Genomic DNA, 27,118 nt, shown 5'->3' on the forward strand with positions numbered 1-27,118 from the left:
GGGTAGTTCATAAATATCTGTGAGACAGAATTGACTTTCTTCATGTAACTTGTTCCTGATCTAAACCACCACTGAGGGCTGAGCAGCACAAACTAGTAACCACACATCCTTAATAAACAATGGCTCTGGTGCCTTTGCATCCCTTTAATTGTGCCTCTGTGGTCTCTTTAAATTTCTTTTGTTCATTTTGGATTTGTTTTTGAATATTTTTGTCTCTCTGTGGTTTGTTGGAACTTTATTGCAGCCATTTTGTGGTATTAATGGTTTGAGTATAAACTGCATGGCACTTCAACCATATTTCACACACATTGTAAGCTTTTTATTCATGTCACTTTATAGTATTCAATTTAAATCCTGCAGGTGCCTCAAAACAACTTAATCATTCAACGTGTTCTCATCCCAGGGTGTAAAAACCTTTCATGTCAGATAAAGACATATGTTTATCTCCATCAGTCCTTATCATGGCATGAAATGTGTTCTTTTTCACTCACTGTGTTTATACAACACTGCATTTAATCATTTCTTACTTTTACTTTCTGCCTCTCTACATATGTCGTGCCATCTTTCTTCCTTCACCCCCGTCATGGCAGATGGCTGCCCCTTACTGAGCCTGGATCTGTGGGAGGTATTTTCCTGTTAAAAGGGAGTTTTTCCTTCCCACTGTTGCCAGGTGCTTCTTCATAGGGAAGCACCTGGCAACAGTGGCAACAGTTGTTGTAACTTGGCACTATTTAAATTGAACTGAATTGAATTGAAGGAAATTTAATTGAATTGAAAATTCATGTTTACTCATTACTTAAGAGTAGGCCCTGAAGTCTTCTCGACGTAGGTCGAGGTGCTGAAAAATAATTGGTTGCCTTTTGAAAAGACTGAATCTGAGTAAAATGAACAAATAAATCAGGCCTCACAACATTAACCTTGTGTGTCAGGAACTCGTCTCGTTATTGCTATAACCCAGTGTGTCTGGGCAGTGACAACAGTGCCTCTGACATCCTGATGTTATTTAATGAGCCGTGAATGGGAAGAAACGAGCTGGGTCGTTACTTTTTTATAGCTGCATTTGATATTATCACATTCAAAAGTACAAAGTTTCACTATGATTTCACTATGAAATACAGAAATTAATAAATTTATTATAGTTACCTATTGATTTATTGAAATAGCCTCCCATTCATTCTATAGTAACTCAACATAGACTAGACAATAGACTCAGACTTCAGTTTTTGCTGAGGAATGACTCATCTGTAGCTGATGCAGGCACTTTCCAATTCATGGCTCGCTCGGTCCTCACTCATTACTTACATTTCTCTGAACCGCTTCTTTTTCCTCTCCTCTACCTGCCATTGTCTTCTCTTTATTCCTTTGCATTGTTTTCAGCTTATCTTACCACTACTGGGGTAAAGTGAAAGAGGAAAATGAAATCAAAGGTGTGCCGTGTATCTCAGGGACTGCTGGCTCCAGACTCGGCCATGCGTGGCTGCGATCAGGGAATACTGATCCACACTGAAGTCGCTGATGTTCTAAATATTGGATGAGCTCATCTGTGACTGAGAAGAGGAAGGGGCAACGGCCAAAACACCATGAATTGGCGCAAATGCTGTCACACAAAATGCGAACGCTAAAACATCCACCCACGCAGCAACTACACAGATGCTCTTTTTCTTTTAGTCTCTATTCACGTTGAAAATAATACTCTATATGTGTACAGACAAGCTTACTGCCACCGCTCGGATGCTTTCTGAATGTGTAATGAATGTATATGTAAATTAGCATCCTTCACTCCTCATTGTCACTCCTTATCATAACATGAACAGCCAAACTCCTCCAAGCGCGACGCCTTCACGTGTGGCGGCTGTCGGCTCACGTGCAAACTACTCAGGAGCAAATGTGAGCGAGAGAGCAAGCAGATACAGATTTATAGATAGAGAGAAAAGAGAGAGAGAGACTTTTTATTCTTTCTCAGATGCTGATTGGTAAAAAGGGCTCTGAAAACGCTGAATTAACCTGTGATGAATGGCAGTGCTGAGCCAGGAAGATGTGTTTCCATGGAGATGGTTTGATGGAGTATCTGCAGTCTAACAACTACTGATGCAGATGGCGGTTTAAAAGGCTGTGTGGGTGGTCAGTGGCGCTGACCTCACAGGTCAACTGCCATGCAGACCTACCATGTGTCAAAGTGGACCCTTCAGGAAGAACAAAATGACATAAATAAGTCCTCCATGTTCTAGAGCAGGTCTCACACGTGGAGTGAAGCAGGCTTTTTTGCTGCTCAGTGGTTTAACTACATCAAAAGTCCTTTGAGAAGGAAGTCTTATCACTCAGAAGCAATCTTTGAAATGCCTTCAGACAGTTATTTGGTCATTTTAAGACTAAAAGAATGGCAGAGAGCGCCAATATTACTTTCTATGGCCTTGCAGGGATTACTTTGTTTTGTAGGTAGTTACACAATCTGTGTTTCCCTTAATGACAAGCCAGCATTTGAAGGTTAAATTGAAGTAAAAGGCTAACTATAAATGAACTAAACCTGCTTTTGATTTTCCAAAGAATAAGCTCCTCTGGTCAGCATGATGCTGAATAACAGCTCTGGATAAATCCTGACAACTGCCTCCTCTGGGGCATTTCCAGAGTCCATGAGTGGGGTATCAGCTTCCATGTCTAAAGATATGCAGTTACTGTGTTTGGTTAACTGGTGATAAACTGGCCATAGGTTTGGATTTAAGTCTGAACAGTTGTCTGTTTCTTCATGTTAGCCCTGTGGCAGACCTGTCCCGGGTGTACCTCGCCCTATGGGATAGGCTCCAGCCCACCCATGACTCTGAATTGGATAAGTGGAAGAGAATGGATGGATGCTATCAACTTATTTATATTGTAAGACACAATGTAGAAGTGTCTGAAGCTCATTTTAGCCACCGACTTTATTACATGAGTCTAATTAATGCAAGGCAACTTATTTCAGGGTTATAAGACTCATCCTGTGGCACTCAGTGCTCACAGGGACACAAAAACTGCACATATATAATCAAATCTCATACAAACCATATCAATCTAATCAAAACTGCTTCAATACTTTTGAACTTTGAACCGAAATTAAGTTGTTGTTGGGTTGAGGGTTTTTTTTGTAAGTGGTACCTCTACTACACATGTGTGCAGTTTCATTAGTGGCTCATGTCAGTGTGCTAATTCACTTTATGAATAAATTAATAGCCCCATCTCTCTGCTCAGAGCCACCTTTGCTATGAGCAGAGAGACAGGCCTGCCATCATACAGATGAAATGGTCATGAACCTCTAGCTAAAAAGCTTTTTAATGACCCTGTATTTCAAAATTCTCCCACAGACATTTATTTTTAATTTTATTAATAATCTGTTGTTGTAAAGTAACATCTTTAGGTATTTTTGATAAGGGCTCATTTACATACTATATTTTCTGAAGATTATAAAGAATTCTAGGTGCTGTGTGAGGCACCACTAGTTGTTTGGGTCAAACCTGAAAACCTGCTGTGAACCAAATTATTTCATAAACTCTAAAAAGTATGCATGTGCACCAAATATTCACCACAGTAGTGCTGTAACACCATAAAAGGCTGATTATGTTTCAATATGAAAATTAAGAGGAACGTGTGATGCAATAATAAGCTAATCTGGTAACAGGTTGCAGGTTTCTCTCCCTGGATAGGATGGTTTACAGATTAGGAGGGAGACTAAATAACCTCAACCTCACTTACATGTTTTTAAGGTAAACCAATTCAGCTGGGGCCAAAATGTGATCTGCTTGAGTACTTTTATGCTTTGATAACTGTTTAGGACAAATGAATGATGGCCTGTAACTTAGATTTGTATTATTTTAACTGATACTGATTCCTCCTGATAAGAAAGACGCTAGTGTCTGTAGCACAAGTCCTTTTTAAAAAAAAGTCCCTCTAGGCAATGAAAAAGCTGACTCATGCACAACAAGGAGAATAAATCATATGTGATTTCTGGTATGGGCATATCCCATATCAGTTTTTTACTCACTAAATTCCCTGAAGAGCATCATGCAGCTATAAAGATAAGATGAAGGATGCTATGGAGTTGGTAAAATGGATGATTCACTCATTTGTGGTTTCTGCTCTCACTGCATCTGAGGTTGATACTGCAGAAAGTGCTTTACAGATGTTTCCTTCTCTAGTTTTGTGTCTCAGGCAGCACACACAGGATGGCCTGCTGTGACAAAGGGCAGGCCGGTATGCAGATATTGGAAAGGAGACATAATTACCTCAACCTCACTTAAATGTTTTTAAGGTTACATATTTGCAAAGATAATCAGAAACTGCATCTCTCAAGAAGACGTCAGATGATTTTAAGTGGACCGTTTCATTAAACTTTAAAGTTTACAGTCATTATTTCTGTGGTCTTACATAAGGCATCTATCTTTGTCTTACAAAGAGAGCTCTATGTTGGTTTTTTGCTTTAATTTTTCACCTATCTGCTTCCTTTCTTTATTTTTACTGCGATTGTTTTTCTGTCTCGTTTGATGAAGAGCTGCGGAGCTCGAAATGGAACAACAAGGGACAGAAAGACAAAGGAGTTGTGTCATTTTCCTGTTGACTGCTTCTGTTTCAACACCTGGCCACATCCGAAGCGTGGAGCACAAACGAGTGTGTTACCTGCACACATTGTGTGTGCATCCTAAATAGCTGTGGCATGGTACAAGCCTGGTGTCACAAAATTATAACTGATAAGGTTCATTAACAGAAGTCTTAATTACAACAGAAAGCGTGTGGGTGGTTTCAACGGTGCCTTGAAAAGAATTGATGAGGAGCCTGGTGCTCAGGTCAGCTAATGATCCTCTGATCTGTGCAGCAATAAAGGCTTTGTGAACAACTGGTCACTGACATTGTTTTCTTTTTCTCCATGGCAGCCATGTTAGAAGGACACAGACAACAGAACAACCTTCACCCTGAAACGGACAAACCAGCAACTTTGTCGTTTGAAAATGTCCACATGAAACAAAAGGACTTCAACCATTTTCCTTTCTTGTTTTTTCATTTTCTTCTCTTGGGTTTGGTTTATAACTATTTTGACTGTAAAACGATCGGTTTGTTTGACTGTTTTACTTACTACCAGTGTTGGTCAAGTTACTTGAAAAAAGTAATCAGTAACTAATTACTGATGACTTCCCCAAAAAAGTAATCCCGTTACTTTACTGATTACTTATTTTCAAAAGTAATTAATTACTTAGTTACTTAGTTACTTTTTAAAAACACGATTTACAACCTGAATAGGTGATGAAGTCTTTCAGCTGATCTTTCAGCCCAATTCTACTTTTTCTGCATAATCCATCATACAAAATGTAATCAAATGGAAAAGTCTCTTTTTAAAACTTGTTTTATCCGTTTTAATCTTTTAACTTTATGCATCAAGCAAAAATTAAATTATATGCACCATTCTCTGACTTGAAGAAATTTGTTTAACATTTAAACCTATTTTCTGCACATTCCAGCACATAAAATAAAATATTTTTTGTGTTTACACTCAGTCTTTCAAATAGATGCAAGTAAAACACAGCAGAAAATAAATAAAGTCACAGACTAGCGGTCCTGTTGCTCTATTTTCACCTGTAAAGCAGGCGGAGGTTTACCCTGGTGCAGGTGTGCCGCAGCGGTCAGTGGAAGAATCCGCGAGTTTCTCTGTGAATTTCCCATTACGTCATAGCGCACTCGGTGCTTGTTTAGGGTTTTTTTCGCTGTAAAAAGAAGTTTTCTTCCCACGCACAACGGACGCTAATGTTTTTGTCACTTTTTATGGAATCAAACTCAAAGTAAGGTCAGTACTTCCACGCTTTAAACGCTGCACGCTCATACTCTCTCCGCACTCGATATATGATCCATTGTTGATCTGCACACAGCTGTTGTCACGAACGTCGCACTCGCTTACGTCACTGTCATGAGACATTCTCGCAAAAAAAAAATCACGGTTTTAGTAACGCAGTAACGCAGCGTTCCTACGGGAAAGTAACGGTAATCTAATTACTGTTTTTGCAATAGTAATCCCTTACTTTACTCGTTACTTGAGAAAAGTAATCAGATTACAGTAACGCGTTACTGCCCATCTCTGCTTACTACACAAACAAAGCAAGAGATCTTAAAGCAGTTGTTTAGTAACTCTGTGTGTTTTGAGTGTACTAGTTGTATCCTCATTTGCTTGCATTTTACATTTACTTTCACTCTCTGGTTCAATTTAGGTACTAAGAGGTGCTTGGTTAGATTTACGCCATAAAATGAACTGTTATGTTTGGGAAAAGTTGTTGGCAAATTGGGCTCTTATAAAATAGTAACCATGGCAATCTAAGTGATAACCAGGTGGCTCAGGAGGTAGAGCGGGCGGTCTGGTTGCTTCAGTCTGCCAAAGTATCCAGTGTGTTCACTGGAGTAGAATAATAGATAGAACACACTTTGACATAGAAACAAGTGTTTGCATGAACATGTGAGTAAAAAATGGCGTGTTGTAGAAAATGCCCTGAGAGCTGAAAAGCACTTTATAAGACCAGTTGGTTTACAAATAAAATACATGATCACCAGCATAAAAGCAAGTAATTAAGATAAATAAGCATGAAAAGGCTATTTTGCTGTCTAATAGTAATAATAATAATTGCCCTTGTGATTCAGAAGAAGGAATTCTACTGCAGTGACTTAGGGAAACAAGGCTTTCATAATTTTAAGAGTGTAAATTGTGAAATAACTTTTAGATGATGCCTAAAATACATTTCTGTGGTTAACTGCAGCTTAAGACATTTTCACATTTTAATCTATGAAATAAAATAAATTGAATTCTCTCTCTCTGTTAGAAAATTGATGCTTAAAAAGAATAATTCAGCTTGTCAACACTATTGTATCAACATTGTCTGCCTCAACCACACGTCTAAAATCCAATTTTTCTAAATTCCAGTTTGACCTACAGAAATGCCGTCCCTGCAGCACTGTGCGCTGTGCGCTGTGACATAGCGTAGTTGTTATGGCTCTTTGAATTATCTGCATTTCAATGTAAGACATTTACCAGCCACCTATAGTGATTAAAACCACAGTAACACATTAGGTGTCCTGACCGACACAGAGCTTTACATCTGTATCGCAGTCTGCCCAGTTCTTTCACTGACATGCTGATTTCATCTTTCTGTCTCATGTTTATTCCTCTGCTGACACCCTCTCCATCTCTCTCTGCATTAGGATGCACTTGGAGTCTGAAAACCAGTCACCCCATTGCTCAGCCAGCTAAGCTTGGCCAATGACAAATCCTTCTAAATAACTAGCTTAGCTACCTGCTGTGATACTGCGCGGACTGTGAGGGCTTCCATTAAACAATTCATAGAGAGGAGGAGATTGATAGATTTAGAGATGTGGGTACAGACAGACATTAAGAAGAAAGGCTTGAGGAAGATAAAGGAAACTACATAAAGCGGCAGACAAGACGAGGATTAAAAGCAATCAGCATCGTCGTGTATTGATTGAATCTGCAAAAAGTCTCCAATCAGTCAGTGTAGGGCTCCATTCATGTGCTGACTGTGTAGTGTAGTGATCAGCCTCTCTTGTGCAAACAGACTAAACAAGGCAAAGACGATAACTGGATGTTTCACTTTATAGCAAGTCAATTTGCCATTAATGCCACGACTGAGAGGCTAAAAAGAGACTAGGAAATGGAATTATTCCTGCAGTACACTCATGATTGCACAGACAGACAAAGTCATAAAAGAAATAATAGACAGCATGGTTTCATCCGGAGGACAAATGGCTTTTTTAGACTTGTTTTTTTAATCCTGATGTGCACAGGCTCAACCGTAACTACAGCGGCACTCCAGAGATGGCTGCCTGTTAGACCACATTGTTGCTCCTTTTCAGAATAAAAGCACTGGGAAAACTTGGAGGTGCGATTATAGCCACAGCCTAGAGGTTGGAGCGATGCATTAAGTAATAACATGCTTGTAATTTTCAATACAAGGTTTATCATTTGTATGCATTCTTAACATGAATGTCTCTTTTGACCACAGCAGTTCTTTAGAATAATATTTTGAGCAGTTGGTCCCATTTGGTTTCACTCTTGCTCTATTAGCACATTGATGGGAGGCCCAAATGTGCATGCAGCCACATTCCTGCCAACACTTTCACACTATTCTGCTAATCGACAGTTGGTGAGCAAAATATGCCAAGCAATGCAGCAATGCACCAGCAACAATCAGCGAGATGGACTCGAGCAAGCAAACATGGCGGTGCACACAGGATTTGAATTTTATTAAGAAATTACATTTTCAGAATATTTTTGGAAAAGGGAAATGCGTTTCCCATTTTTAGGCTCTAGGAACGCACACATTTCCTTTTGTTGATGGCACGGGTGTTGCTAGACAAAAAAAAAAAATGTACTGAGGCAATAGTGGGCATTTTTGTTTGTTTTGCTGTGTATAAAATGTGTTATATATAATTTTCAGCATGAGGAGCCTGGTGCGTGTTCATGTGTATGAAGCAGCCCAGCTTCCTCTCTAACCTGCGTAGCAGTTTTTGCTCAGTTTACTTGAAATATTAATGACCTGATTCAGCTATTTAAGCTGAAACATATTTAATCTAAAACCTTTTTTTTAAAAAATATTCTGAGAAGTTTACAAGTGCCTCTTGATTCACTTTTTCAGTATTTAACTGTATAGTTTATTTTTCATTCATGGACATGCTGGCAAGATGTGCTCTGCAGCTTGTATTTTGGGTTAGGAGCATTGCTTTAATATTGTGCATCTAAATATAATTTTTCTTTTTCCATTCATTATCAGTCTAAATCCAATGCCAAATACACATGCTTGTAAAAACTCATAAATTTTACTTGGACATAACAGATCAATACCAGGGCATGTGCCCCAATAAGAGGGGAGAGCTGAGCGAGACACTTTGTGCCCGCATGTTTGTTTGCAAGAAAAAGGTTCATTGAGTTTGAAAATTCCCTTTTGTGCTCCGTGGCTAAACTGGACTTTCCCAAATAGGTCATCTCTGAAATACTGAAATACCCCAGAAGACTTGCTAATTATGCCTCGCTGGGAGATGTTTTCAAGATCAATAATGGATTCGCACTTTCAGTTTTTAGGCCAGAAAAATGAAAAACAAAACTTCCTTCTGTTCTTCAACTCAGGGCCTCGTTTGTTTTCATATCAGGAGCTGTCCATAGTGCTAAAACATCCCACATGCTGTATGACAGGAAGGCAACATAACTTTTATTTCAGCTGCCTCTGAGGCCAAAACACCCATCGGGCTTGCTGTGTATTTAGTCAACAACACCAGAATCTCTCTGATCAACTGTGAAATTCAGTGGACCTGATCAGGGCCTGCAGAGACATGGATCCAGGCACAGAGCTAGAGCGAAAGCACAGAAGAGATCTAAAGAGGCGATGGGTGTCACACTCCATCATCCATCCCATTAGTCAGACACAGAACAGGGTAAGATGGAAGTCGCAGGATAATAAACCTTGCTCAAGGGCACCGCTGCATCTGAAATCAGAGGAGAAATGAATCTAAAACTCTCCAGCTGTGTAGAAATATCTACAGAAACAATCAATGAGAGGATCAGGAGGTGAAACACTCCCGTTGTGGTAAAAATTAAAGCTCTAGTGATCCATTATCATCATCATTAGGGCTTATGCACTGTTTTACCGTTGAGTCTGTTATATAAACGAGAGAGCAGGTGGATGTGTGTGCAACCTGTCGTCCAACATCAAAATAAAGGAGAAGCTGATCACTGTAATCAGCTGTAATCAGCCTGTTTGCTGTGAGCAAGGTTAGTGCCTACCTCATGCCAACTGCTGCTAAAGCTCTTTGGATTGTCTTAGTGATCAGTGGGGGCATCTTCTGAAACTGTGAATCTGACTTCTACTGGACTGAAAGCAATGCAAAAAAACAGCTTGTATTGCTCTATATGCTCACTGGGATAGTACAACCTGGGCTAACCACTAGTCTGTCACAGAGCCAACACATAGATGCACATAGACACAGCCATGCATATAAAAACTGAACGTCAGGCAGCTACAAAAAACACTGAATACCTACTAATATAAATCAAAGTCACTGTGGTTTTGGAAACACTGATATTCGACAGGAGGTCATTTTAAAGCAGTGCTCCTGTGTGGAAAAAGAGCTTCTGCGTGGAACGTGACACTTTTTTAATTAAGTGTGGTTTCAGCTCAGTAGTAGGTGGTCCCACCTCCCACACACCCATGAACTAAGATGAATCCCACTTCATTTACAGAGCAGCAATCACACTGCTGGCCAACACAGAGCCTCATGCTGGACCATCTCTGTATGGCAGCAGAGAGGCAGGAAGCTGAAGTGGACCCTGACAAGTCTATTATGCTGCTGTGTTACGGGTGACCCTGGCCACCATGCAGAAAGACAAGAGAATTTCCCCACAAGGATCAATGAAGAATTACATTTCATTATTATTTCATTGAGTTTGCCTTTGAATCGCCACGAGACGTTAAAATCATCACAGCTCTTTTTACACACAGCTGGTATGACACACGGCCAAATCCAAAGGGATGAATGTTTAACTTTCTGTTCTGCTCTAATTTGTTTTGTGAGAAAACTAAAGCACATTAAACATCAGACTTTTGGCTCCTGATGTTCCTGCAGTCACTGAATTATCGGAGCCCTTACTTTGAACAACTTCTCCAAATATTTCATCCTATCATCTCAAATTTTTGGCATTAAGAGATCATAAAACTTCATTTTAACATTCTGAGAAAATCAAACACATCTTAACTTTTATTATCATCAGGCAAACACCATCAACAACCAACAGGAGCACTCTCTTTGTTCTCTCACCCAGTGTCGTGTCCACTTTGTGCAGTGTTGTTTCTCACACAAGCACAGCTGTGGTCAAAAGCCACAGAGCAAGTCCAACATGCCAAGATACCTCCACAAGAAGCTGGTGATCAGGGTGATAAGTCAACCCACTGTTCTCACATAAAAGAGGCAGAGGAGTGAAAATATTTGAGAAATTAAAAGCAACTCTGAGGCAGTTAAACAATAAAACGTGCCATACTTCAACAGAGCTGCTGCATTCATCCAGCAGTGTGTGTGTGTGTGTGTGTGTGTGTGTGTGTGTTATGAATCCTTGTGCACTTTAAGTGGTTTTGGTGGTCAGTAAGGCTGGAGAAGTGCTGCATAAATGCCAGAAAAGAAAGCTGGCCGTGTAAGCTAACAGACTTATCTGTATCACTACCCGATCCTTAAGGCAAGAGAGGATCTGACTATAATTAAATTAAGGTTTTACTTAAATTAAGCTTTTCCTTTTGTCACGGTCCCTGGGTCTTGGATCCGGGGTTTGAGTTTTGGTGGATTACACATCTGTTGTTGTGAAGGGATTATAAGCAGGCTTTAGTCTTCTGTTGTTATTTGACGTTTTTGTTGTTTTATGCATTTTGTTCCTTCCTTTGGTTTTGTTGAAGATAGATTCTGTTCCTCCATTTCCTGTTTTATTTTGGCAGTCTCTTTTTCTTTTGTGCATTGTGTTGAGTGTAACCTCCCCTTTCCTGTTATTCCTGATTTGTTCCCGCTGTATTTTGTGGCTGATTCTTCTCTTTATTACCCGATGTATATTTATTGTCTGAGTCTCCCCTTGTCTGTTGTTGTGTCCTCTCTCATGGTGTGTGTGTGTTTTCTGAATCCATGTTTTCCACTCTTTTGTTTCCCAGCTCTTGCCCTCTATTCATGTATGCTTTTTATTATTGCAGGTAACAGCATTAAAGATGCCTTTTGAATTTGTTCCTGCATCCCGAGTCTTGCATGTGGGTCCACATTCTGCCTGCTACACGCACAGCTTAGAATCATGTTTTAGGATTATAGAATCATATTAAGGCTTGTAAAATAATGCAACGTGGCTACAATTGTTTGCAGAAGCAGGAAAGCTGGCAAAGAATAGACCTTGTCCTAAAAATCTTTTTTCTTCTTACGAGAAAAACACTGAGACATCAGACAATCTCATTTTCCATTTAAATGACTAGTCTCTTATTTTGAACCTGCTCTGGGGCCAGTTAGGTCTGCAGCATTTGTTACCATTGTGAATGCAGCCTGTTAAGAAATGAGCACCTTCCTAATTCTAAAAATAAATAAATAAATAATTAAAATAACCCTGGGTTAAATCTGAAATTCCATTGCTAAACCCAAGATCCTGCAGATCTGTAGCACAGGCCTATTGAGAAAGACTTATAGATCTTATAGTCTATAACTAAAAACTCTGGCTTACGCAGCGCTGTCTCTAGAAGTGAGAGACTGCCAGATCTTAACCTTTTGTGCTCTTTTTTCAAAGTCTTCTAAGGTACAGAAGCTTAACTGTGCAGCAGGTTCAGCAGTTATAATGCAATGTCCACAATATGTTGGACATATTTCAGATGTACAGTGTTTACAAGCCGCCGTGGTAAAAATTCAAGGATTCAGGGTTCAGACAATGGTAAACAGCCTGGCTGTTGCTGACGGCATCTTTATGTTGCATCGAGCTATTAACGTATCAGTGCTGAGAGCACATTTGTGCTTTTCGTCTAATGCAACCCAAGAATTTCTAAAACAAGTAGAGTTTGACAGGAATTCACCTTAAATCACAACAGCTGGATCTTAATTTGAACCGAGGTGGAGACACGTGCATAGGAGGCTGTTTGTTTCCGTCTAGAAAAATAGTTTGTGTGCAATCAGAAGCGATTATTCTTCAGACGAACACACACATGCACGCACAAACACAAAGAAGCTCTCTCTGAGTGCAAAAGCTATTAGTAATCAGAGGCATGTTTGCTGCAGCCTCACTTAAGACACTCCGGGTCTTTCAGTACAGAAATGATTTTTTTAACAAGCTCCTCTGCAGAAACTGAAAACACAACTGGAAAAAAAGCAGCTTCTGCTTGTAAAGACTCACACAGTCCTTTCATCTCTTCACATCAGTGTGAGTATTGGAGAGCTGTTCCTAACAGGAGGTTTTAAGGTGCAGATCAGAGGACGAAGCTTTTAGAGGCTTTTCAATTGCTGTAAATGGCATGAATTTAAATTATAATCATAGCTTTGTACCTTGCACTTCTGTAGGTTGCCACCAGTTTGAGCTTCCCCTTCCATCAAAGCTTTAACATCAGCTGCTCGATCACATTTAATCCCTGATTTTTGGATGCAACCTAGTTTTTTCCTCAGTGTGAAGATCAAAGATCAACACACACCCTCCTCAACCAACTCCTGTCATACATCTTCGAGTCAACAACCCCTCTCAACTGGGTTTTACCTGCTCCTCTGGCTCCCTGCCTGCGTCCTCCAGCAGCTCGACCTGGTTGTTTAGTGATAGCCTGTAGAGATGAAGGTCTGCTGGGGGTTTCAAACACGCCGTGTCCTGCTTCCCCTTCTGTTTTGTGTCCATGTAATTAGAGCGTGCTGCTGTATGCGTAGCCAAGAGCCCACTGAGAAATATGAAATGGATAACCTGGGGCCTGGGAAACGAGCCAGCGCTGCCAGTAAAAATCACCCACACCATCATCATCAAGCCCTGCCTTTACTGGGCTGTGATGTCATCCCTGTACCCGCCCTCTTACACAACGGTCATCACAGGGAGAGCCTTCTCTCTTTCACTTTGTCCTTCTATAATCATATTTGCTTTGACATTTCTATTTCTCAGCTACATCAGGCAGCTTCTGCAGTTGCCACCCTCCACTTGCTAACCCTCCCATCCTCATTCCTAAACAATAAGGATCAATTAATTTGTTTTATTTGGTTAGGAACTGACAATGTATGGTTTTGGTTTAAAACTGTTAAGACTCTATTAATCGTACATGCTGATTTACTCTTGATTTTTCCCTTATTTAAAAAAAAAGCTACATCTTTAACTGCATTTGAAACATTACGCAAAGAAAAGGAAAAACAAAAAGGAACACAACAGCTAATCTATCAAGACATAAAAAATTGGATGAGGCCCCCTAAAACAGCAGCTGCTAAAATGCTTCAAAACCCAGAATCTAAAACCAGCGGGCCGAGTCCATCTTTAATATACAGTCTGTACCTCTGAGGTAAAGACAGGTAGATTTACTATAAACTATTGAGAGTCAGCATTTCCCAAATCTACATGACAAATTGGTCTATAGGTTGAAAAATCTCTCAGTTTTCCTTTGACATTATGTTAGAGAAGGGATGTCAAACTCATTTTAATCCATGTGCCACATAAATGCAGCTCAAACTGATACAAGGTACACTAGAGCAGTAACCCGATTTGCAATTATTTACATTTAAGGCCAATCAAATTCACCTATTGCCAAGATTTTCTTTTAAAAGAAGCTGACAGCACAGGTCCAAGTCAAATACAATATATTGTGTATACACTACAATACACATGATAAATAGTCTGGGATAAGTGCAATTTTAATTGTGGAGAACTTAGAAATGTAGAGTTTCTGCAGCTAAACAAAAAATATTTTTTACATCTCTATGATTCAAACCACCTGCCTACATCTACTGTAGAAACATTTCTAACTATCCATTGTTTTCACTCCTTTTTAAGAGTAGCATCCCAACCAAAAGCAGTAGCGGTTTCTTTTTCTTGAAAATTTTGAGTAATTAATGTCATTACTTCTCTATATATACTTTGCAAAGTAGTTACTTTGGGTTCTGGCTCCTGGGCCAGCTTTGTTTCTATATGTTGCTCCCACATGAGAGAGTCTGATACACCTTGGTCAGCTCCAGCAGACATTTTTATACATACAACATAACACTCTAAATTATAAAACCATATGGGGAAGATGCATTTGCATCACAACTGACAACTCAAAATATAAGCATTAAATTCAGCACTTTTATAGGCACAACACACAAACAGGTCATGACTCATATTCTTGAGCAAATGGGACTCTGACAATACAGAGTTGTTTTCTCATTTAGTGACCTGGTACAAACCGAATGCTGCAGAGGCTAAATGTTGGAATGGGGGAAGAGGGATTTATGCAATTCAGATAATGTGTTTTGAAAAGGGCAGGAGGGCATTATGAAACCATTGTAGCCACTGCAAGGAAGGCGGCGGGGATGCACTTAAGCATATTTGGCGAATAGCAAAGGGAAGACAACAGACATGCGCATTAGACTTATGGCTCACAGAAGGCTTTATGTTCAAAAAAGCGGTCCAAAAACTGAAAGTGCTGTTGTAGACAGTAGGAATAAATTCATGTATTATTCACAGGTGGACAGAAAAAAAAATGGGAACGCTACAGATTGCTGCCTCCTGGTTGCCATAGAAACCACCTAAATGACAGGCCAGCAGTTGCTTACGCTGAATCATAAAAGAGGAAGCATTTTGGTTTCCGGTGATTTCTGATTATTTCATCGTTATGTGAGGTAATCTGCCTCCGTTCATTGTCTCCCATAATCCTCTCCTTTGTCAGCATTAATTGGATAAGTCCAGCTAGCCTACTCCTCCTCTCCCTGCTCCAATTAGGAGGAAGCCGCTGCTCCTCAGCTCCCACAATTGCTTTTCACCTTTCAACTTCCCTACCCCCTTTCACCTTCCCACCCAGAGCACCTTTGAACTGTTCAGCTGTCCTGAGGTTTTGGATGGAGGCAAATATTAGAGCTGTGTGTCTAGAGGTTTTAAAAATAGGCATCGTTTACACGCTGGAGCCACAATTTCTCATTAAATCGCTTTTTCCCTCCCAGTGCAAGGACACACAATCGCAGGTGGGGATATCACATAGTTTCTATAGAATATAATGATGTGCATTCAGCAATGATAACATGTGCTCGCTTTGTCAGTGCTTTAAGGAGCATTCTTAAATAAAAGCACAGTGTCTGCGTCGGCTCACCTGAGCTGAAATGGGAGCTGAGAGCAAAGCCGGGGCTGAAAAACCCTGAAGACATCATCATCATCAGGAGAGCCAGCATCTTCACAGCCGGCGTGGCAATGACCGAAAGAGAAAGCAAATGCAGGACTCGGAGGAAAGCAAATTAGGCGACACTATTTCTCGAGCATGGCTTCATTTCTCCCTTCCGAAGCGGACCCATGCCATTTCTCAACGCGCCCCTCCATTCCTCCTCTTATCAGTGTGATTTAAGACAGATGCGGGCAGAGACGCAGTCCTCCTTCAATATAAAGTCACCACAATCTGAGGGTTTAAAAAAAATTTAAAAAAGAAAATAATAATAAAAATTCTCCCGACCTCCAAAATCTAGTTTTTCCTTCACCTCTGCAAAAGTACTGTTAACTTGATCCTGATTTGTGGATTGTGGCTCTCCTTTTCTTTTCTTCTTTCTTTTTTGGCTGCTCAGTTTCCCGACACCTGGATGCCGTTCACATCACCTGAGAGCTCCCAGCGAACATCTCACACAATGACACCTCTGCAAAATAAATAAAAACGGGACAAACGTTCAGTTTTCTGTCAGAGCTGCCGGAGCTATCCGAGGTGCTGACAGCGAGAGCGCCATCTTGCTCGGTAATGCACCCAAAGAGAATTTATGGAGCGTTTTTGCGCCCTGTCTGCAAAAAGGGGGGAGGTGGGCTAGGGAGACTGTGGATAGGCTACTGTGCTGCTTGAGCAAGTTCAGCTGACTGACATATACAGTACTGAAGTGAAAGATTAGCAGCGAGAAACATTTGTTTTTCCTGCTAAAAAGACAATTTGCCATTACTGACGTAAAGGCCGCACCTTCATTTCTATTTTTTCTTCTATGGTGTTACTATATTTGTGTTATGCTTGTAGAAACAGAGCCCGCAGCAGTGTCTTTCCCTGGATGAGTAAAATGATAGCCATTTAGAAAATCTCCCATGAACAGGCTGTGATGTAATGCAGGAGAAAGGCACACAGCAGGACTTGGCTCTCAGGACTATCCCCGCTCTAATCCTGCTGTTCATACATGTTGGATGAGGCCCCCTCCCCCCACCCCACAGCATTCAGCCTCAGCCAATCCCCCCATCCTCCTCTCCTCTCATCAGATTGGATTCCTTGCACCAGAGGGAGTTAACTTTTTTTTCCTTGTGTATCTTACATCCTTACTATGATTGTAATGCTTCACCCACGCTGGGCCACAGAGATGTCACAGGCTGAGCTGCCAAAGAAAGAAAAGGGATAAATATAATGGCTCAAAGCACAAACACAAACTCTCTGTTAGGTTTTCTATCACTGTAGCTGTGCACCCTGCTCTTTGTTGCATGGATGAATTGTTATGCAATATATAGTTTATTATTAATAGATATCTAGTCCTGGTGAATATCCCTACTTGAAGTGCCAGAAACACAGAGAGCAACGCAAAAATCATCAGTGCTGTGTAAGTAAGCATGTTTCTGGGTGACAAATTCAATTCAGTTTCATTCAAAACTATACATGTTCACAACAACACTCACCTCAAGGTGCTCTGTATAGTAAGGTAAAGACTGTTAGAGAAAATATAAAAATCAGATGATCTCCTATGAGAAAACACTTGACAACAGTGGGAAGAAAGAGCTCCCTGAACAGGAAGAGGCCTCCAACAGGGGCTAGCTAGATGGTGAGGGGAAATAAGAAGAGGAAAGGGAGTAAAGGAAGACAAAACACAAGTACTCAGTGCATGAGTGCATGTTACCGAACAGCTTGAGACTATAGCAGCACAACACGCTCACCTGATCCAGAGTTTGTGCCTCTCCTGAATCCAGACCTGAAGCCTCGGCCTGTCATTCTACTTTTAGAAACTCAGGTAAGGCTGCAGTGTGAGAGCAAAGTGCTCTGTTGGGATGATGAAGTCTTGAGACATTAAGGGGCCTGATTAAAGGAGAAATACATCTCAACAAATGCTCATTTCTAAAAGCCTGCATTTTATTTCCCTCTTGTTGCCCTTTCAGCTGTCTGTGGGTTTCCTCACTGATCAGATTACTTTGCAGCCGGTATGTCCTGAAGGGCCATTTTCATCTTACATTCTTCTTTGTTCTGCAGATCCCAAAAATAGTCTAACCCTAACCCTGTTATAATGCCCACTGAAGCACTGAGATGTTTTATATAAAAACCTCTAATGCATGAGAGTCCTGCATTCACAGTTTTACTGGTGTGCAAAAACCATTAGCTGCAAAACATACTCAAGCATCAAGAGTGAAAGTGCCCCTCAAGCAGGCAAAAAGCACATTTCCTAAGGTGAAGACTATTTTAATCACCTCTTATCATGCTGGCTTTTTAATCAATGTTATGGTTAAGTAACCACACCTGTAGAAAAATACATTACTCTTTTATTTTTATTTAATTGAGCAGAAACTGATTGAAACTATTTTGTAGCACAGGCTGGGGTGAGGTATCTGTTTCATGCTTTATATCTGTTAGCTGATATTTAGATAGCTGGCACCTATAGGCAGGCAGAGATAGACCGAATAATAAAAAAAAGTAAATCCTACAATAAACAAACAACATAGTAAAAGTACCTCAGGTGCATATTGAGAACTAGGTTCAGTTTTAGTGCTTTAGGGTCAAGAACATGCCCCAAAGCTATAACCAAAGTCACACCTGTGCACTTTGACAATGAACAGCATACATTTGTTAAGTCTGTGAAATTGTACTGGAGGCTTTACGATAATGACGTGGGTTCAGTCAAACATATTGTTTCCTTGGGCTTTCAGTTGAGGTTTACTGTGGAGGTCATACTCAAACATTCCTCTCTCTCTTACAGCATGTCTCAAAAGTACATATCCTCAGCTGGGTTCTGTAGCTGTGGAGGATCGGCGGCTTTGCTCTGAGCCCCTCCTGAATGCCTGAGCTCATGATCCCATCTCTGAGTCCAGACAGCCTTCAGAAGAAGCTCATTGTCATTCTTCTAGTCACTACGCACAGCTTGTGGTCACAGATGAGAGTGGGGATGCAAATCAGCAGCTTGGCCTTCACACTCAGCTCTCTCTTCAGCACAACAGATCAGGCTACCAAACTGGACGCCCACTGGCTCTTGGTAGTGCCTCAAAATTCTGTCCATCAAAAGTTATAAACACAGGGCAGCTCTGACAGAGTCCAGCAACCACCAACAATGAGTGTGGCCTATTGCTGACAATCCAAACCCTGATCTCCCTGCAGCTGTACAGGCACCAAACAGTCCCTGACAGCGGACCTGATACCCCATCCTCCCAAAGGAGCTTCAACTAAGGGCATATGCCTAAGTAGACAGTCAGGGGGTGAAGAACAAGTACCTTCTCTAGTGCCCCGCCTTGGTCTACCAGTCCAGACTGTGTTGATGGTGGTAAATTAATATTGTGCAAAAATTAATCTGTGGAGGCTTAAAAAGGATATTGGCTGAAGAACTGACTTTCTATAGCCTTTAAATTAAGTTAGATCTATAAGTTTATTGGTATTTTATGAAGTACTAGATGTGATTTCTCTGTGTGTACCTGTGTACCGAGACAGTGAAAGCAGAGGAAGGCGAGGAGAGGACGGCATGTGGAAGATGAAGGAGAGTCTATATTTTCCTATTTTTGGATATTTGATTTCTCTGACAGGAATATTCCTTCTAAGTCTTTTCACTTCTCCTCCGCCTCCTCCTCTTCCTCTTGTTTCACTGTTTCATCACGTCATATTCGACTCACTGATACATTGTGTTGCATGTCTGCGGTTTCCCTGGAAACAGAAAGGAGAGGATAAGATAGATTTCTGAAATGCCAGCAGAGAAGACAGTGCTTCCCTCTTACTTAACATTTACACCAAGTGGGAAGAGCTTGAGGTGAGCTGCGCTGGATCTTTGTACCTTTATGTATTTTTCTAGTCAGCTAATTACACCCAAAGCATTATGCAAATCAATCTGCATGTATTTTGTGACAGGTAAAGCAGAAACTGAAATACACTGATGGAATTTAAAAAGCAATTCACCCCTGACACCACGTCCACCTTCATCCTCACCCCACAATTCAGAGCTGTCCCAGGGGGGCAATGAGGCTGGATCGCAGTGGCCCCGGGCAGACTTTGAGCCCAGCCTTAACAGCTCCCTCTGGAGATCCTGAGTTACTGCTTTCTGCTTTCACTCTGTGGGGCCTGTAAAGAGCATCTGCTCCAACAAGCTTGTAACACCAACTTAGAAATATTCGATCAAATAGAATATTCTAGTAGATTATATTCTGTTGACTGGAAATATTTTATGAATTCCTGCCTCTCTCTTAAAAACCCATCAGAGAAGTGATGAATACATTTGAAAGAGCATAATGGTCAGACCGTTGCTGTGTTTAATGGTGTCTGATGGAATGATATTTAGGTGTGGTTATAAAGACTCTGCTATCATCAAGGTTTAGTCTTCAGTAAAGCATTAATTATCTGCTAATATATAAACATAAGCACATCCCTAACCATTGGCTGGGCCTAAGGACCCGTGGGCCGGGTCCTTCAAAGACCAAAAAAAGCTGGAAGTGCGAGGCTGTAAAATGGGACGGTCTAGCCTTCACATTTGCGTCGCCAGCTGTCTCGGTGGAGTTTAATAAACTCCGTCTGCTCCTTGCTATCTAAAATATAACAGGACATTGGAGTAAATTCTCGACCATCTCACACTTCTGTTTAATCACTTTTCTGCTTGATGTTTATTCAGCTGTGTGAAAACCATAACTTTCATCTCAGCCAAACTCAGGAACAAATAAAACACTGAAAAAAGCCAAACAGTAACATTTTTAAGTGATCTAAGTGACTTATATATCCATGTTTAACCTGAGTAGCGAAAGACTGCAGGGGGTCTGAAAACGATGTGCCGGAATTCCGGTGTTCTCGCCGGCTCTAGTGAGCCTCGACCACCCGGCCAGCGATCAAGCGGGTGGGTAACAGACGTCTCCGAAAACGTCGGAGCACTTTTGCAAATATGCAATGTCTCGATAAATCGAGCAGATATTTGAAGTTTACACACCCACATTCTCGCCTGAAAATATGCTAAAAGTTTATTTTGCGACCCAGTAAGAGTAATAAGAGTAATATTAAAACTAAGTAGCTGCCGCCATTGTTGGAAACTGGAATTGGCTGGGCCGTGCTATGAATTCTGGGATAGGTTGGGCCACGAAGGATGCACCCGACCCATCCTTCAAATCCGGGGAAATGAAGGATCCATTTGTCGACCACATTTGGAGTGGCCCTTGAATTGGGACAGCCTTCGTCGCCTAGCTGTGACATAATCAGCCTTCATATGTGGCCTCCGAAGGATGCAGACCCTGCATGGGACACAGCTCTGGTCTCCTGTCCAAATATGTCGGATACTGCCATGTCAGGTTCTTGGCTCCCAGAACCCAACATGGCAGTAGCCAAAACACCAAAACAGAGTCCAGAACCAATGGATGACATCAATGAATGTTCAGTGAGGTCACATGGCTGCCCCAATAATGAGTGTCCAACAGGAAACCTGGCTGGCTGGTTCTATTGTAGCCCCCAAGCTGCAGAAGTACAGCTTGGGGGTGGTGCTGAACTTTAGCCCCAGCTGATATAGACCCACTTCCAAAGAAGCTTTAAAAAACAATCATGGTGGTCACATCCACCTTTTATATACAGTCTTTCATATTAATGCCCATCTTCCAGGTAGGAGTGCAGCCAGTAAAGTTCTTTCTTGAAACAAAAGTTCAGTTGCAGTTTTTGACAGCATGCATTGTTGTCAGCTTCGAAAAACACAGAACAACTCACAGGATTTAATATTTAATATGACACAAACAGTTTCCAGGAGAAAGGGTCTCCATTTGGCAGAACAATTAAATTAAATACAAAAAAATTATCTTTGACGCTATGATAAAAAAAAAAAAATCTCTACTTGTTGTTACATCATCTGAATATGCAGATCTGCTAAGTAAGCAGAACAGTTGACTTAGCACATTGTATCCCATAATCCCATATTGTACAGGATTCACATGCTTACATGCTGCTGACATTCAGTATATGTTGCTAACTCATGTATAGTGGTTTGAAGTGCTGTATGTTTTTTTGGTTTTTTTTACCCACAATATTTTCAGATCATCAAACAAATGTAAATATTAGACAGAGATGAAAAAGATTAAAAAATTAAAACCTACATGGCCCTGTGTGAAAAAGTGATTGGTGATCCTGGATCACCATAAATGATTGTTCTATTGTAGAACCCAAGTGTGCTTCAGCCTGAGGTCATGAATGGTTGAACCACAGCAAGTCTTCCAAGACCTGAGGCATCAAAACAGCCCTGGACCATCACACTACCACCACCACATTTTACTGTTTGTTTGATGTTCCTTTTCTGGAATGCTATGATCTTTTTACTCCAGATATGACACACACCTTCCAAAAAGTTCAGATTTTGTGAGTATTTTCCCCAATAGCCTTGGGGATCATTAAGATGTTTTGACAAAACCGAGCTGTTGTGCTCCTTTTGCTCAGCACTGGTTTTTGCCATACAGGCCAGTCTCTTTCTTATTGTAAATCATGAACTCTGACCTTAACTGAAGCAAAGGAGGCCTGCAGTTCTTTGGATGTTATTCTCTGGTCACTTGTGACCCCTTGGATGAGTTGGCGCTGCGCTCTTGGGGTAATTTTGGTTGCCCACTCCTGGGAAGGGTCATCACTGCTCCATGTTTTCATCATTTGCCAATAATGACTCACACTTTGGTTCACTGGAGTCCGACAGCTTTGGAAATGACTTTATAACCTTTTCCAGACTGAAAGATGTCAGTTACTTTGTTTCTCATTTGCTCCTGAATTCTCTTGGATTGCAACATAACGTCATGCTTTTGAGGATTATTTGGTCTACGCCACTTTGTCAGGCAGGTCCTATTTAAGTGTTTCCTTGATTGAGAACAGGTGCGGCAGTAATGAGGCCTGGGTGTGGCTAGAGAAACTGAGCTCAGCTTTCATACACCAGAGTTTATTTATGTTATAATAACATGCATTTTGTGTTTACTTGTGTTGTCTTTGTCTAATATTTACATTTATTTCATGATCTAAACATTTAGGTGTGGCAAACATATAAAAATAGGAAATCAGAAAGGAGTCAAACACTTTTTGACACTATATTTGTGATTTCCTTATTATTTCACAAATATATCCTCCACATTCCTTATTTGGAGCATCAGTTTTTCTATAAATTCTATAAATTTTATCAAAGTTTTTCCACTTTCTTAAATGTGTGCTTAAATCAGCGCTGTTATTCTCAAGGTTCTAAAATGCATGAGCAAATATATTGAAGACTAATTAATTACGGAGTCTAAATGTTTGTTCGTGAGCATCTGCCTGGGTGGTGGAGTTACCCCTACGTCCTGCAGGCAGGAACAATGCCCCTGGGGAAGGAAAAATGATTAAGGCACAAACTCCAGTAACAAACTCTGCAGGGAGAAACAGGAGCAGCACATTGTGCTGACTGCCAGGAAACAGATAACGCCCTAAATGAGTGTGTCACAGTGATTCTAACAGCACCCTTTTATGTTGCTCCTGGATGCAGCAGATTGTTAATTTGTGGAATTATATTAGAAAAAAAGAGTCATTTTGCTTGTTTACAAGCTAAGACCCCTGCTGGCTGCCCCACAGCCTGTTTCTCCATCTAACAAAGGCACTGAACCGTTTTGTTTTGACTCCTAAAAGGAAGAGTTTCCTTCTGCAACTTTGTCTCAGAGTTTTCCCATTTAGAGAAATTTACATATCTGCAAACCATTTTACAGACAATGCTTTGTTGTATCTTGACCGTCTCTCTGCTCATCTTCCTTCCCAGCCATTTCTGAATGCACAATAAAAAGTATAAAACATTAAACCTCCTGCAGTGTGTAAGGCAACAAGTCAGTGGTAAGAAATGTATCACTTCCTGAAAGTTAGAAAGAAGTAAATCTTTACAGGAGCTTCCTGTGTGCACTGATTGGTTTCATCATGAAATCTCAACAGTGCTTCCTTCCATTGCTCCAATCAAATCAATCAGCCTCGTCCTTCCTATCTGACATGGTTCACAGAAAGGTGTGACTCTCCCCCACATCAGATCTGCTCCTAACATCCTCTTTCAGTAGGATGTACAGTATATCAAGGCGATCACGGTAAGACTCAACAACATATTCTGCACTAAAAATGACTCCAAAAATGACTCTTTGGCATTGTATGTGTTAAAATCTAATGAGCACTGGGAACATTTCATTTTTCTACAACCAAGTATATCACAGAGTAACTTTGAAGGACCCAAGAAAACCAAGACATAATTAGAATTTCAACATTTTTTAAAGATGTTAATGTTTGTCTTTGGAATAACATGGTAAATAAATTACAGGAGACAAACTGACTACAGTCTGTTGTACTGTAGATAGCATAGCAAACCTCCTGTTGTATGAAATCTTGATATAATGCAAACCTGTAGCAAACCTTAGATGCAGTGGCTTCCTGATTTGACAGGGCTCAGTACTTTTGTTAAACCATTAGTTGGGGCAGTTTCCTCGGGCAAACAGAAAGAGCTGACAGCCTCACTGCAGCATATTCCCAGCATGTTACTGCAGTCTCTGAAAACTCGTTCCCTTCTCATTGCTTTCACTGTGGTGGGCAAACCACAAATTAAGAGCTATTGTTTCCTCGTTTTTTATGAATGCCACCACTCAAAGCAGCACTTTTTGTTGCCATGGCAATACTGGTCTCAGGCTTGAATCAGCCTGAGGTTAAGATTAAGTTTCTTAGCTTTAGATTTTGAAACAGTCAAACTCTTGTTCTGACGGAGGTCGCTGTGTTGAGGGTGGTGCTGTCTCTGTTTTATTGGAGATTATGTATCAGAATTTCAGGAGCAGGACCACGCCTCCAAACACGCTCCTTCCGGCTGTCATCTATATAGGTTCCCCCATTTCTGCAAGCTGATCATTCTCGTTTACGTGCCCCACCCTCCCTCCTTCTTCTCCATTCTTCAACTTCTTCACTTCTGTTTAGCGCATGGGGATCTGCCAGGCCCGGGAGCTGTCGCCAGTCCCCTTCGAGGCCTTCCCCAAACCGCAGCTCAATTCATGTCAAAGCATCACCTTTACCTACTAAAACGCTGTCAAACTTAAATTAGGATGTGGGCCCTGCTAGTGAATTTTATTTCATTACTTTATGTTGAGCAGAGGTTGAAGTTGGTGATATTTTACCTGAGCAGTGATTCCCGAAGTGTTGGCTAGGGTCCACTGGTGGGCTGTGAATGTACTGCAGTATTAACACAAATTCAATTTGAAATTACTCGCAAGTATGTACAGTTATGGTTTTATGCATTTATTTATATAAAAAATGAATTAAAACTGTTAATAGAAGGTGGTTAGTTTGGTATATTACTCATCACTCTGACTTAAATTTACTGCTTTCGTTTTGTGTCACAGTGGCACATGACACCAGTGGCTCCAAGAGGCTCAGCCCAAGGTTAGAAACCTCCAGCAGAGGACAATGAATAAAGGAGGGGAGGACGAATAATGGACTTTATTCATGCATTCTGTCTTCTTCAACTGATTTTCATTCCTCTCCAGAGCATACCTCCACCTCTCTGTGCTCTCTCCACCTGTTCCCTTCTCTCACTAAACACTGACCTCAACAATAAACTGAAACATAGAAAAACAATAATTTCAGGTGTCTGCAAAGGGTCAGGCTCACTCTTTCATTTATAAACTAACCCAGGGATGTTAAACTCGTTTTACATCGTGGGTAGCCATATGTTTATCTTAAGTGGGCAGGACCAGTGAATTTCCCTCTTGCTGTCAATGTGCAGTTTCAACAGTATGTCTCAATTTTTGTACATTATAAAGAAACGCTTCTGTAGTAAATGAAAGAAATATCAGTTTATCAGTACAAAAAACTGTAAAACATATGAAAATTTGGTTAAAAAGTCTAAAATTTATGCGCTCCTAAACATTTCCCAAAGCTATCCACTGAGTCAGATTGCAGATCTTTGGCTGATTGTAGCCCCCAGGCCTTGTGTTTGTCACCCCTGAATGAACCTGTGAGTCAGTTAACTGAATAAATAATGACAGCTGCTTAGTCATAATTTAGTTTGCTGGGCTGGAGACCTGCCAGCATGGCTGCATATCAGGCTGCACACGTTAGACAAAATGTCTCTTTGTCATTTTAGATCCATTTTCCTGCAGGATCGCTGGCAGGAGTTAAATGTCCCTGTGATTCAACTTACTTTCAGTCACAGGCAGTGCAGCACAATACTGTTATACACACTGCATCAGGACACAGCTTTGTTTTTTCACACATCATTAGGAGGTTGTATGCACGACTCTGCCGTGCTAATGCACCACACTAATGTGTGTCTGCTAAATGTGACGCCTCAGCTGAATTAGCCTTTATGGAGTCAATTTCAATTAGGCTCCGAGGCTTGCTGGATGAGTCCTTCAACACCCAATTCAGGGATCTTAATGAGATTAATTACACTTTTTTCATGCCAAAGATTTTTTTAAAAGAGCAGTGGGAGTGACAGGAGTGGAAAGATTTGGGTTTTCAATTTACCATCGTGCAATGAAGTGCAGCCGTCATGCTGCGTTATCAGTCTGCACTGGGGATAAAAACAAAATTCACTTTTTCTTAAAAGCTGGGGTAACGCTGTGGAAACTGATGCAGAACACAAAAGAACACTTACTCTGGACTGGATGCTGTATATCTGTATTTAAAGTTTCTCTTTTATTTGATGAGAAGGTTAAAGCTGGCAGCCCGAGTTCTGTAACCAACTGTGCCCTTCAGGGTAAATAAAGCATGAATGAAACGCCACAGGACGTCAGTCAGAAACAAAATGCTTCAGCTGTCTGCCTGAAGACTTACGGTGAGGTTTCCTTTCCAGATGGGAAAAAATAAGCTTCATTCATTTTGTCCTGCTTATTTGGGTGTCAGGGGCAGCAGTCCTAGATGTGCCCAGACCTCCCTCTCCCCAGCTGAGAGACATCATCTCTACAGGATGTCCTGAATATGCTCTATGAAAGCCTCCTGGTTGGACATACCCAAAATACCTCAACTTGGAAGTGTTCAGGAGGCATCCTCCTGACAAAGCTCATTTTGTCCACTTGTATCCATGTTCTTACTCCTTTGGCCTCCACCCACAGTGTAGATTAATTAATCCGTTAATTAAATTTACTAGCATCGAGCGCCTTTGTAGCAGAACTGAGGAGAATGAGGTTTAAAAGTATGAATGCAGACATGATCCATTTGTTAGTACAGTGGCACTATGAAGCCATGTTGGTGTTTTCAAAGTGCACATGATGAAC

General features: G+C 40.9%; 1 protein-coding gene across 2 annotated transcripts in view; it reads right to left on the bottom strand.

Annotated features, from left to right (window-relative positions):
- Positions 1-16,462, bottom strand: part of aatkb (apoptosis-associated tyrosine kinase b) — a 72,068-nt gene extending 55,606 nt beyond the window's left edge. Inside the window, exon 1 of one of the 2 annotated variants that reach the window (XM_084936993.1) lies at positions 15,819-16,462. In XM_084936993.1, coding sequence (XP_084793119.1) covers positions 15,819-15,897 — 79 coding nt within the window. In that variant the 5' untranslated portion in view covers positions 15,898-16,462. Of the gene's footprint in view, positions 1-13,264; positions 13,442-15,818 lie in introns of those variants that run through there. The other variant, XM_084936994.1, reaches the window with a different exon arrangement.
- Positions 16,463-27,118: the final 10,656 nt, after the last annotated feature.

This window comes from Perissodus microlepis, chromosome 8, assembly GCF_051167445.1.
Source record: "Perissodus microlepis isolate ML-2025 ecotype Zambia chromosome 8, ASM5116744v1, whole genome shotgun sequence".
Lineage (NCBI taxonomy): Eukaryota > Metazoa > Chordata > Actinopteri > Cichliformes > Cichlidae > Perissodus > Perissodus microlepis.